The following is a 13,338-nucleotide window of genomic DNA, read 5'->3' as shown; positions in this document are numbered from 1 at the left end:
ATGCCAGTAATTTCTGTGAGCAGAGGGCTACACAAACAACTGTGGGAAATATTTGTTCTTCTGATTAAATTTGTTCATGTTGATTTGAAGTCTTGAGGGAGATGAATTAGCTCTCACGAATTAATTCAGCGTATCAAAATTTAACAAAGTAGGGTTAACTGCAATAACTTTTAAGTTAACTCAATTTATAACGTAAATTAAACATCAATATCTCATGTGCCTTCTGGCAATTATGATTTTATACGATATGTTGCACTTGACTTGTTCATTTTAAAATCTAAAACAAAGTATAATAAAATTGTTGTGACTCCTCTTTTGCTGCTTAGTTGGTTGAGGGTTGTGAACCTTTATGTTCATCAGTGAAACATATTTGTGTAATCTTTAACAAGTGGGGAGAGGGTCAGAAGGACATAGATAACAGTCAGAGAGAGGACTATGAGAAGGAACTGCAGAGGAGAGAAGGTCTGCACTTCTAAAAGGACGTAAGTCTCGCACATGTTTAGGGAAGATCAGAGGGAAGGGTGTACTTATCTCTCTTTTGTAGTTGCAGCTGTTCCCAAAGCACATAGCTGTTGGATGGTTTTTGATGTGTGAACAGATCCAGTGCAGACACAAGATTCTTGGCAATTTTGTGCAAACTGTAACCATGCATTTCTTGCCATGAGTGCAACTTCAAAGCCCCAGCTGTTATTATAACCTCTGTGAAGTTCTGCATACCCACAAACTATGTACCTCTGCTTGAAGTTGCTCCATGTCGATAACCTGCTTACTTACAGTTTCCCAGCGGTGAAACTTTGGTGCTCAGGTAATGGTTTGACTTATTGAATTTCTTTCATAACCTGCCTGAGGAAACCCCTTTTTTTGTCACTAGAATTTCTCTGTGAGAAATCAGTGAGAATTACTGGCATATTCAGTTTTCCCTGAACTGAATCACTGTAATTGTTTCCATGAAATTGTCCTTCATCTGGGGCATCTGCAGTTTGCATTTGATATAATATGATATTTGAATTCTTCATGTGTCAGTGATTTTATTTGGTGGGAGAGGATGTTTAACTATACCTAAATGGCAATCTGCTTTCAAGTTTACTCATCCAGGGGCCTGTCTTACAAAGACTTGTGATAGAAATCAATCACAAGTTTTTTGAGAGCTGCAATGCAAGTTGCGATTGATTTGGGGACTTGTGATTGATTTGAAGGCTTTATAAGACGGGGTCCAGAACTTCAGTGCACCATCTAGCACATATTATTGTAATTGTATTGTAATTGTTATACATTTCAGCTTGTATGTTTGTTGTAGTCCTTCAGACTGTATTACAGCAGTGACAGTTGTAGAGGCAGATATCATTGTGACAGGGTTCCTGTGGTCATAGAAAACCCGGAAAAGTCATGTAATTTTGAAAATCTTTTTCCAGGCCTGGAAAAGTGATGGAAAATGCAGAATTATAGATATATCATGGATAAATCATGGAAAATTATGAATTTATGTATCTTTTGCCTTTTTAGTGATCTTCCTTTTTTGCAATGTAATTTTGTTTTTAAGGAAAAAATGTCCTCGAGTAGAATCAGAAAAAAACTTGTTGGCTGCAGATAGTGTTGGGATGGTATACAAACTGTCCATTTACGTGGACACTACTTATTTAATAGTAATTTTCATTTATTTAACACTAGCCACTTAGGTTTCCATGAAGTTACCATCTGAAAATGAGTCCTGGATTTCTAAAATTTACATAGAAAAGTCATGGAATTTATTTTTTTGTAAAAGGTGCTTGAACCCTGTGGTGATGTTATCAACTAACATGCCCATCAACTTCATACTCAATGCTTTTATGCAACACCCTCGTATAAAAGTCAGGGTGAGATGTGGCAGAGGTAGCCAGATTACCAACTGTAATCGGTGCAAGCATTTCCCACAAAATGTTCAGGTAGATGTATCATAATTGCCGCACAAACTTTGCAGAATTGGAGGGAATACAGGAGCAGATGAGGATCACCTCACTGATGGAATTAGCAAGCTGGAGGTTTCCTCCAGAAGAGATGAACAGATTCTCTCCCATTCTCACCCCATCCCCCTGCCCCCCCCCCCCCAAAAAAAAAAAAGAGAGAGAAGTAGATGCATGTGTACCCTGTATGCTTTTTGCTGGTCGCGAAGGGCGTGTGTACTTTCGGCGTCGTGCACACAGTAACACAGGAAAGGGCAGAAGCACATGAATCTGCAGGCTAGCTACTACTGCATTCAGGAAGTCAGTGTTGCTCCTAATTGCACCCCTTCCCCCTTCCAACGCTTCTGATCTTTTTATTTGCACGTGATAAAATGCGCTCTGACACTCGAGTTTATTAACCTCGCAGGATGCACTCCGGAGAGAGAACATGGGCTTTGGTTATTGGATGGTTGATAGATGGAGCAACATTGCAATAGGGAGGAAAGGGAGAACAAGAGATCCTGGTAGCAAGGATGGAAATAATTGCCTGGAGACTTTGGAGAGAGACTGATGGTAGGACAGAGAGGAGAGACTGAATGTGTGATGTGTTTTTGAGTGGTAGAACGTATGAGGGAGGCAACACATAGAGAAAAATGAGCCTTACTTGAAGAAATTTCCCAGACTATGCCAGATTTCAGATATATTCTTCTCCAGGACCAGAATGAATACCACCAAGTAGAACTGTGTATAGGCATTCTTAGAGTAAAGAATGTACGGTGTAAGTTACTCATGACAGGTTTCAGTGTCAGCCTAATTGGGCACTGAAAGGGGTAACAAGTTGAGCTGGAGCTCACAGGATCAATCTGAGATTACCATGTCTTCCTTTGAGATGCAGGATCAGATTTTCATCAGGTTGGCAGGAATGATTGCAGGTGCCAGGGTACACAAGAATGTTCAAATAATGTAGGTATCAGCCACCACCCCCCCCCCCCACCACCACCACCACCAATCAGTGTGTGTGCATGAAATATATTTCAGAATTTAGTATACCAGTGGACCTGCTTATGACTACATGTAGTGACTTTGTCCAGAGATTTCAAAATGAGAACTGATATTTAATGACATATAGAGTATGGCAGAATTAGTTAGTCCCAAATCAGCAATATGAAGAAGGGGGAGGAACTTGAAGGGGGAGGAAATGAGTCTGATAGAAAAATGAAAGGAGAGAAATTTATGTAAAAGGCTTTTCTGAAAACTAGAGGAGACAAGGAACAGGTGGGAAATATATGGTGGAGCAGCAGGTGGAAGAATAGGAGATGGACAAGGAGGATTGGTGCCTTCATTTCAGATGAAATGCCTGCTGCTGGCCACAGGGTGCTGTACTATTGATGGACAGACATCGCTCTAATATGGTTGGGATCCTGTGTATAATTCTCGCCGCGCTGGCACATCATCTATTCAGAGGTCATATTGTGGAGGCTCCGCCTACTTTCCCTTCGCGCACGCACACACACATACACACACACACACACACACACACAAGGCATGGGTTCACCAATCCACAGGCATATAAAAGAAAAATGTTCGTGGCCATAGTATGACCAATCAAGATGGAGGCATGTGGGGGCTTTATTTCTATGTATAGGCCTGCAAAGATAGGAAATTGCAACCACATGAGTTTCTCATTATCACTATGGGGAAAACGAAATGTGATTACTTACCAATACATCACATGAGAGTGTGACTTTGTTAAATTTGCCCTCAGGTTGTGTATCTTGTATTCCTTTATCAACAGAAGAACCTTTTTTGTCTCCATATTTCTATATTATGTGAAGATTTTTGTCTGCTATTATGCATCATTTTACCTTTCCATCAACATTCTTTTTTTTTTTTGGTTAAATTTACACATAATCACTGAAAGTAAGGAACAAATAAACAGTGAGGCAAAACAGCCAAGTGAAGGAGGAAGAGAAAGAGAGGTGCTTGATGCTTAAAGAGAAAGATTTTTGAAGAGTTTGGTAGTCTGACAGTAAATATAAACCAAATGGTTATCATCATGCAGCGTAGCAATACACACTTGAATACATCATTCTCCCCCATGTAGCATAGCCAAGCAAAATCTGCCGCCCCACACTGGCGCTTTGGGTAGCGCTGTATGGCAGCAGCCGTCTGCCGAGGATGAGAAAACAGTTGGTTCTGGGAAGTGTAAGAGTCTGTCCTGCACTTCCAGGTTCTTTCTCGCGTCTCAAAGAAGGTTAAACGATTCAGCAGCTGACCGTTTATTTGAACAAATGCTCCTCTCGCGTAACACAAGAACTCGCTCTTTCAACCGCGTCCTCACATATTTTGGGGTTGGCGTATATATATATGCCAACCCCCACCATTCCATCTTCACTACTGCAGAACACAGTAACACTGTTTATAGAAGCAGGCTTCAGTCCTGGTGAAAGAGCTTTTATGATTCTGAATGTGTTTGCAGACTACTCCCAACTCCCTATTTGTATATCACCAGTTAGTATTAGTGTTTCTTCATCCATTACAGCAAGATAGGAGGTAAAATTTGAACAATTTCACACTCATATGAAAGCAGGGATAAAAACAAGAAAAAAGTTTTTTGCACACCTGCCACCTGTTGCATAAGACTTTTTACTTGAGAAAAAAAAATGATTGGAATTGTAAACTGAGGTTAGTATAATTTTGCAATTGACTTTACCACAGAAAAAAAAAATCTGATAAATAGTAACTTGGGTTTTCTTATGTAAAAGTTGTAAGCAACAGGTCCATGATCATGCATAAAGGGCAACAACAAAAGTAGTAAATGAAAAAAAAAGAATGTGTTTGTAACAAAAATCAGGAGAACAGCTTGAGTCAAAGGGAGCAATGTTTGTTGCAATGCATATGCAAGATAAATGGAAACAGAAATGAAAAGCTGAGTTATGGATGAACCAGAGCAGCAATGAGAGTATTTGACATTATTTAAAACAAACAAACAAACAAACACACACACTAGAGTGGAGAAAGCTGGCATAGAGAGAACTATAGGCAGCTGTGCAATGCCTGCATCTCAGAGTATGAGGGATGCAATATGGTAGTGACCCAAATGATGAATAATGGCAACTGAAGGATAACAACCGGGGTTCTGTAAGATCTCAGTCCAGAGAAGAATATGTTTGCGTTATATGAGGTGATAAATGTTGAGTTCGAGGGAGGGGGGGGGGGGGGGTAGGGGGATAGGAATACACCTGCAGCTGATAGTGGCTACCATGTACTTTGATGTGCCTGTGAATTAAGAGTAGTGATTGATGACAATATTTTTATTTGATCGTGGAACTAGTTCAAGGCTTTTTTCGGAGGCAAATCAATGAAGTATGTTTGCCTTTTACTTCACACCGGTGAAGGCATAAAGACGGCTCTCCCTCTCGTCACTGTTTGGACAGCTTCAAACTTGTTTTAGTGGCATTCGATTCCTCAAATCATTTATCAAGTCTTGTTTGGGAAGAGAAGGGAAAGAATTCATATGCATACACCCTTTTTGTTGGCCATATGTGATTCATGCTTTTTAGAAGGCCGACAAGATGTGTGAGGATGTATAAGTATGCATGTGTGTCTGAGTGTGTTTGTCTGTTGATGATCAATCCCTGTATACATTGATATATCTTTTGGATTGCGATACAGGTGTGACCCCCTTATGGTAAGCCATGATGCTCACTGTTACGCTGATTCAAATTTTGAATTCTTTACCTTCTCGATTTTGCTGTTTAAGTACTTTAACCCATCATTAAAATTTTTGGTTTGTGTGTTTGCGTGTTTCCCGTCAGAATCAACCTCGCACCTAAAATGGTAGAACAGGGCTGGTGTGACTTCGTCCCGGAACTGCTGGAGATTTCAGACCATGACACGAGGGAGAAGGTTCTGCACCTGTTGGAGGTGTTACTGCCTCACTGCAGACACTTCAAGAGTAATCCAGCCTTGCTAGATAGGTGAGTGTACTATTTGCTGCTGCTGCTGCCATGCTGTGATACTGTTGATTGAAGTAGATGAAAAATACTTTATGAATCGGAAGTTGTAAGACGATTTCACGGGTGGTTGAATGAGCGGCCGATAATGCTGCAGTGCTTGCAAGCACTCAGTGTATAGGAGGTATGAAATCTTGTACAATTAGTAGGCTAGACATCGGTGTACAGCTATTGCCAGCCCACATTGCAATGGTGCATACAATTGTACTTCGTTCTGGTACCTTGTACTCAATGTAACTGGATGGTGATATTCTGGTGGGTCAGGTAATTTGCTAATCTTTTTTCTTTTCGACATTCAAAATTCATGATAATAAAATCCCCTGTGAAATATCTAGCATTAATTACAGTATTGTATTGCAGTGTTATGTGCAATAACACTCCTGTTTGATCTACTGTCCTGTGTTTGTGTTATGTATTATGGAAACAGAGGCTGGATGAAAGGTGGATATGATAGCATGATCATGGTAATGATGATAGTAGAAGAAATAGTACTGATAGAAGAAGTAAAAGTAGTAATACAAGAAGCAGAAGTGGCGATAGTAGTAGTAGTAATAGTAGTAGTAGTAGTAGTAGTAGTAGTAGAGGAGGTAGTGGTAGTAGAAGTAGTAGTAGAAGACGCAGTGGTAGTAGTAGTAGCAGTAGGAGGAGGAGGAGAAGGAGGCGGAGGAGGAGTAGTAATAGTATACAAATATACTTTGCCTTGAGAGTTTCTTGTTAAAACTATGGGCAGAGGTGACTCGAAAGTGAACTATTCACTGAGGGGTGCAGCCCGGAAGTGAATAGTTGTTTTTTTTCTTTGTTTGTTTGTTGTTGTTTTTTTGAGGCACTGAGGCCTATAGTTTGAACAGGAAACTCGAAATTAGGCAAAGTATATTTGTTTTATATTTTGGATCAAAAATTCAAACAAAAGAAAGGAAAATGGGGGAAATGCAAAGCGAGAGATAGTGGATGCGACCTTGTGAAGGGATCCTATGTTGACCATAAGAAGCATGCCGCAGCGCCCGATGTGAGAACTGCTTTTTGATGTTTGTTAAAAATGTCACAATTGACAAGCGCGACGTTGTTTTTATGACGTCACAATCGTCTTGTTAGAAATTGATACATTTAACAGAGTGGCGGTACGAGCAGCGCGCAATGTCAAAATTGCTTTGTGATATCACGATATTGTTTGTTTAAAAATGTTACATTACACAGAGTGATGGGTACAAAGCTGCACACAATTTCAGAATTGCTTTGTGACATCATTTTGCAAATAGTATACTATTTGCAAAATGTCGTCATAGAAGTGACGTCATTTTGCAAATAGTACTCTATGGAGTGACATAGCTGAAAATACCTATAATCATGTGAAGCTCTTTCATTCAACCAATCACCAGAAAATAAATTTTTGATCCAAAATATGATAGTAGTTATGAAAATAGTATTAGTAGTAGTAGTAGGAGGAGGAGGAGGAGTTGCAATAATAGCTTAAGGTGTAGAATACTAGTAGGAGTTTCATTGGATTAGTAGAAGTAGTTTTCATTGTTATGGTATTGAGAATAGCAAATTAAAGTAGTAGCACAAGTAACTAAACAGCATTCAGCAGCATGCCCATGGAAGGTTTTTATATGGGTGAAACAAACTTTGTCAGAATGAAAATGACAATGACAGAATGGGGTTTAATGTGGAGACATTCCCTCAAGGTTAGCAATGAGATTCCATTATGCCCTCGTGGCGCCACAAAATGAGGCATAAGTCACAGGGTTTGGCTCCCGTTTATGACTTTGTTTGAAAAACAATTTCTCCTCTGAGAGAATACCTACCTCATTATCAGCGCAAAATTGGTTGGCATCATACTTAAGGGAGTCTCATAGAGGCAGTAGAATGGCAGTGGAGGGTCTTGTTTGGTTTTTCAAGCGTAGGACATTGAGAAGATAATTTGCAGACAAGACTTTGATTGAAACTGCTTATAAACAAGCTTCTTTCTCTCTCTTTTTCATCTTTTTTTTTTTCATTTTTTTAAAGTGCCGGTTGTCAACATGCAAATTTTAATTGAAAAATTATAAAGTAAATGATATAATGATATTGAAAATTCACCAGAGAACAATTATTGATTTCTACTTTGTTTGCATAAATGAAAGTGTGCCAAGGGTAATGGGGGGAAAATTTTTATAAGTAGATACTAATCGTCAATATGCCCTTGGAGGTCCAAGGTTTGTTCCAAGAGCCTTGAACTTTCAATGTTGATGTTTTAAATATATATTATTGCCAAACTGTGTGTAATCTTTGGCATCAAGTTTGTTTGCAACATTTGGTCGTCTCTTTATTCATTCATTAATTCCACATGAATTATATTATTGACATACATCTAGAGATTATATGAATAGTAACAAATGTCTGAAAATGCATTGTGTGCAGACTGAGCTTGATATGATATTTTATGATACAGAATGGATTTAAATCATCATTCTAGAGTATGTCATATTCAGATTTACCGTAAATGATTAATAAATGTGCAGGGGAACCGACAGAAAAGCAGATGCTTGTGGGGGTAGGTGCCCATAAAAGAAGTCAAACGCATTTACTCGCACACATATACACACACTGCATGCCTGTAAGTACACCTGGACGAGCATGCATGCACACACAAGCATACAATAAGGAGAAATGAAAGGGAGAAAATACCAACAATACTGTTGTAGGGACAGTATTGAATAGAAAAATAACTTGGGTGCCTGCAACTTTGAGAGAGAGAGAAGAAAAGTATTAAAAGAATAAGAAATTGTAGTTGAGACCATGTGGATCTGTTCAGCAAGCATGCCAAGCAGTCGAAATCAATATTTTGAAAAAGAAGTTCGTATACAAGTGCATATTTGCCTTCATGTATATGTTAGTTTAGATGATATGACTTAAAGCAGCCAATAGTGACACCAACATGACAGGAAAGTGGTATATGTTTTAAGATGAGAGTGTCTCCAATAAGGAATGTCTGCTATGATTTCTTAGTATGTGGTTATACATACAGAATGTAGGAAACATAGAACGACATTACTTATTCCATTTGACAATGCATAATTTGGTGATCTTCTTGTCGCAAATGTTTGTTTGTTTGCTGGTCTTGTACACAATGAGGAATGCATAGTTACTTACACACAATTTGTCTGATTGTTTGCATTTTATCAGAAGCATGCCTCATGACGTCAAATGGACATATCCTAATTACAAAATGAAATAGCGCTCTTGAATTGGGGATAATGTCAAAGAACAAACAAACATATAAACAAATGAGAAAACAAACGAATGAGGTCTAATTTGGGCTGTAGCATAGACACTGTGTATTCCTTCGGGCGTAATTTACTCAAACTCATGAATATATCATGGATAAATTTTGAGGAGCAACTTCCATTGCTAGCACTTTGGCAGACATGCTTTTTCCCGGTCTTAAAGATTGTCTGTGGTGTTCCTCAAATTTTGTGTCCCAATTCTTCTAATCTTGACATCTAATATCTGACCTCCATCTTTCCAGAGTGTGGTGGTAGTTTGCAGTTATTGCTTAACAGTATGAGTTGAGTCATAATCAGTGTATTGCTCCAATTTCATGATTCGATGCATCATTCCATGAGGTTGGTTGGAGCCGGTAGATTTCAAACCAGGCCTCTATGCCTGTGTAGCAGTTGATCTTCTTCACTGGCATCAAAGTTGACATTGTAGAGGGAGAAAGGATTGCCTGTGGCTGACATCAGAGAACAGAATTCATCTCCCGAGGGCGAGCACGGGAGACTCATTTCCTGCGGTCATGATTTAGGAATGTCCAACCTTTCCTTCATTTTGACGTCTGCCACACCTTACCTGCAGATATTTGCTAAGTAATTTGTCTATCTCTGCCCAGAAGGGTGCTGGAGACATTCTGTTTTCAGGTTGTCTCTCCCTCTGTCTGTCACACCCAGCTCTCTTTATTTCAAGTTAAATGAAACTTTAAAAAGAAATAACTGTCTTTTAGTTTTGGCAGGCACTGCATGACACAGGGTCAAAGGTCACTAAACTGACAAAAATATCTTCTTTTTCTTTTTCTTTTTTGGCCAGCTGTAGCTTCGGTACAGCTCAGTTCAGTTCAATGACTTCATCTGGTGTGTGCATTGAGTACTATCACATCCAAACTTAAACACTTGCAGTTCACTAAACTTGGCTCAATGTGAACAATTAACACAAAGTTATCCACTCTTTCAGTACCTTATTTCTATTTCAGTAACACTTAATAGTGATAAACTATCTGTGCCAAATGGCAAAAAGGAGCAGAGCAATCAGATATTTTATAGATCTATACACATCTGCAATTTCAAATGCATTCCCACATCATGGAAGCATTAATAGCTAGAGTCAAATCAGAGAAAGACAATGGTGAAGGGTTTTTTTTTCCCCCAAATTGGACCTGAAATGCAAAAGTCACTGAATTTTAAATTCTTCCCTGTTTCCGTGAAGCAGTGATATTAGGAGCAACCACATCCACAACTGGAGGAGGTGATGATACCATCATGAAGTCTTCCATTGACCTGTACACAAATTATTTAATTTTCTTTCTTTTTTAACATGAAATTGATAAGAATGACAAATTATTTTGGTGCAGCAAAGATGACTGTTAGAACAGATGGGCTACTGTTTGAAAGTTATCAACCACAAGCCTGGTTTTGTATATTTTTTTATGCCTCCGCCACGAAGTGGTGCCGGAGGCATTATGTTTTCGGGTTGTCTGTCCGTACGTACGTACGTCCGCTTTCGTTTACGCGATAACTTAAGTAATATTGATTTGAATTGTACCAAACTTGGTCCAAGTATAAAGTATGATGGGGCAATTAGTTGATTAGATTTTGGGTGAAATCGGCCAAAGATCAAAGGTCAAAGGTCGAGGTCAAATCATGAAATTGTATCCGTTTACGCGATAACTCAACTCTGGATCGAGCAAATTTCATCAAACTTTGTCGGAGGATGATGTATGAAGGGACAATTACTTGTTTAGTTTTTTAGTGAAATCGGACCGAGGTCAAAGGTCAAAGATCAAGGTCAAATCCTGAAATTTATCTGTTTACCTGATAACTCAAAACTGGATGAAGCAGCTTTCACCAAACTTGGTCCAAGGATGATGTATGATGTGACAATTAGTTGAGTAGATTTTAGTGACATTGGCAAGAGGTCAAAGGTCAAAAGGTCAAGGTCAAATGCTAAAAATGTTGCTATTTCCCCAATATCTATGCAATGCCCTAAGGTATTTTCTTGAAACTTGGTGTAGACATGTACTACTGCGTAAAGATTCTCCAGAGAGAGTTTCATGTCATAAGGTCAAAGGTCAAAGGTCAAAGGTTAGGTGAAAATGTAATATCACTTTTCTCACAAATGGTTCAATGTATCTTCATGTAACTTGGTACATACGCATGTACTGACTGACAGAGATCATCTAGGGAATTTAGGGGTCATAGGTCAATAGTCATGGAGTCAAAGGTCAAGGTCAACTCCTCAAAATTTTACTATTTCCCTCATACACTAGGATATGAAATGCTTGCATCATTAGTTTTCAAACTTAATATTTGCATGTATTACCTTGTGGAGATTCTCCAGGAAATTTCCAGCCAGAATGTCAAAGGTCAAAGGTTAAGGGTCAAAGGCCAGGTTTCAATGCCCCCCCTCCCAAAAAAAAAAAAATCTATTTTGTACTGTAATTACACTCTTTTTTCATACCTTGGAAATTACTCAATGTATTAACTTATAAAACGGTCCGTCAGAATTCAAGTACAAATTCTCAATTCCCCAAATATGTGCACCATGCACTCAAGGAAAGTGATCATTCAAGTCATTTCTGACAAATCTGTCATATCAATATTTTGCCAGTTATGTGAAACTGTCATGGATCAAACATTGTGAAGACATTGTACTATACACCTATTGGAAGAATCATGCATTATGGCGGAGGCATCAGTCGCCATAGCGACATTTCTAGTTTTTCTTTTCAGACCAATTGGAGAGTTAGGTGGGTGGTGATAATATCATGTCTCCATCTACTTTATGTTTGTATGTGCAATCTATATCTCTTAACTTTTGTATATTATGTCAATGTTCAATTGACAGTTAGAGTATAATCATTCTTATTTTTCTCCAGGAGAATCAACTTGAATGTAGGGTGCAATGACTTTTTATGGAGTGCATATTATGTCAAGCATTTATTTTGCCACCCGTTGTAGGAAGAGTTGATTTCAAGTTTGATGTATGGCATTGCATTAAAGGTCTTTTCTATTCTGCTTCTTGATATTCTTTGCTTGCACAGACTTGCCTCCTTGAGCAGAGACTACCATTCTCTGGCTACAGAAGAGTCCTCAGACGCAGGCAACGTCGACGAATATTTCTCGAGTCTGGTGAGCTTGGTGGATAGAATTCTCTCACAGATCTGAATTTTGTCATCATCGCCAAACTCCTCAGGAGGACCACATCAAGATAGGAAGCCGTTGTGCTCCTGAATGACCACAGCAACTTTAATCCTTTGTGTGCTTCGAGTCCTTACAGTCACAGAAAACCCAACAACAATGTACTCCCTTACAGAGAAATGGTTAATACTGTGTAGCATAGGGGTGAAAGTCAGGGGAATGAAGCTTTTCAATGCAGTCATGTACTTGGCATTCAAAGTCCTACTGAGAAAGAACTAGGGTCGTAACTACATGTATGTGCAATGCAGTCTCTAGAGCTCTGAGAGCAGCAGTGATACAGATATTGTGAAGATGTGGTGGGTTGGGGGGGGGGGGTGTGAGATTTGAAAATCATTCTGTGCAAGAATACATTGTAGCACAGGGGCTGCTGAACATTGCCCAAGTTTGGGGGGCCACTTTGATGGGAAGAATCTCTGGGTGGAACCCTCAAAGAGTCATGGGTTTTGTTGTGACTTTCTGATTAATTCATCTTTTTTTTTTCTTAATAGAGCCAAAAGGGTGTAGGGGTGTAGCCAACTCCCGGTGCCACGGCCCCTTCTTTAGTTTGGAGAGAAGTATAATTTTGCCATTAATGCTACTGATGGGACTCTACCTCACCTTAACATCCTCTGCACTGAGATTGATTGTTACTGTATACTGATGCCTTGGATATGTGCCTAAATATCGTCATTTTCTACCAAACATTTAAACACATGTTTACACACCAGAATTAATTCCCCAACATGTAAGTTTCATGGTTACTGTCTCTCTCTCACATCCTTGGTAGGTATTTTTGATGATAGAATGTGACAGTAATTATACATATTGTAAAACTTTGAGTTTAGATAATGAAGAAAGTATAGGCAGGTATCCTATTACCGAACAGTATCCTATTACCAAACGCATACATTTTCAATGGAAGCCCATTAAAACAACTCCTATACGCGCGCATCCATAGCACTACGCACGCGCTGT

The 13,338-nt window shown here is 39.1% G+C and overlaps 1 protein-coding gene across 2 annotated transcripts; it reads left to right on the top strand.

The window, feature by feature from the left end:
- Window positions 1-283: 283 nt before the first annotated feature.
- Window positions 284-12,650, top strand: LOC139713769 (nucleotide exchange factor SIL1-like). Of its 2 annotated transcripts, none has more exons than XM_071625473.1 (3): window positions 284-805; window positions 5,738-5,899; window positions 12,228-12,650. In XM_071625473.1, the coding sequence occupies exons 2-3, from the start codon at window positions 5,757-5,759 to the stop codon at window positions 12,349-12,351; spliced, it is 267 nt and encodes an 88-aa protein (XP_071481574.1). In that variant the 5' UTR covers window positions 284-805; window positions 5,738-5,756; the 3' UTR covers window positions 12,352-12,650. The 2 variants fall into 2 exon arrangements, with proteins under 2 accessions (XP_071481574.1, XP_071481573.1); XM_071625472.1 differs by lacking the exon at window positions 284-805 and adding an exon at window positions 5,496-5,610.
- The last annotated feature ends 688 nt before the right edge of the window (window positions 12,651-13,338 follow it).

This window comes from Diadema antillarum, unplaced genomic scaffold (genome assembly GCF_040938485.1).
Source record: "Diadema antillarum isolate AM-2024a unplaced genomic scaffold, OU_Dant_1.0 seq00002060_RagTag, whole genome shotgun sequence".
Classification (NCBI taxonomy): domain Eukaryota; kingdom Metazoa; phylum Echinodermata; class Echinoidea; order Diadematoida; family Diadematidae; genus Diadema; species Diadema antillarum.
This window is presented reverse-complemented; position numbering and strand designations above follow the sequence as displayed.

What these genes read in the sequence shown, in the direction of transcription:
- LOC139713769 (XM_071625473.1), top strand. Translation starts at nt 5,757, where the DNA reads ATGGTAGAACAGGGCTGGTGTGACTTCGTCCCGGAACTGCTGGAGATT. An exon ending in AATCCAGCCTTGCTAGATAG is followed by an intron (nt 5,900 to 12,227) that starts GTGAGTGTACTA and finishes TTGCTTGCACAG; the next exon opens with ACTTGCCTCCTTGAGCAGAG.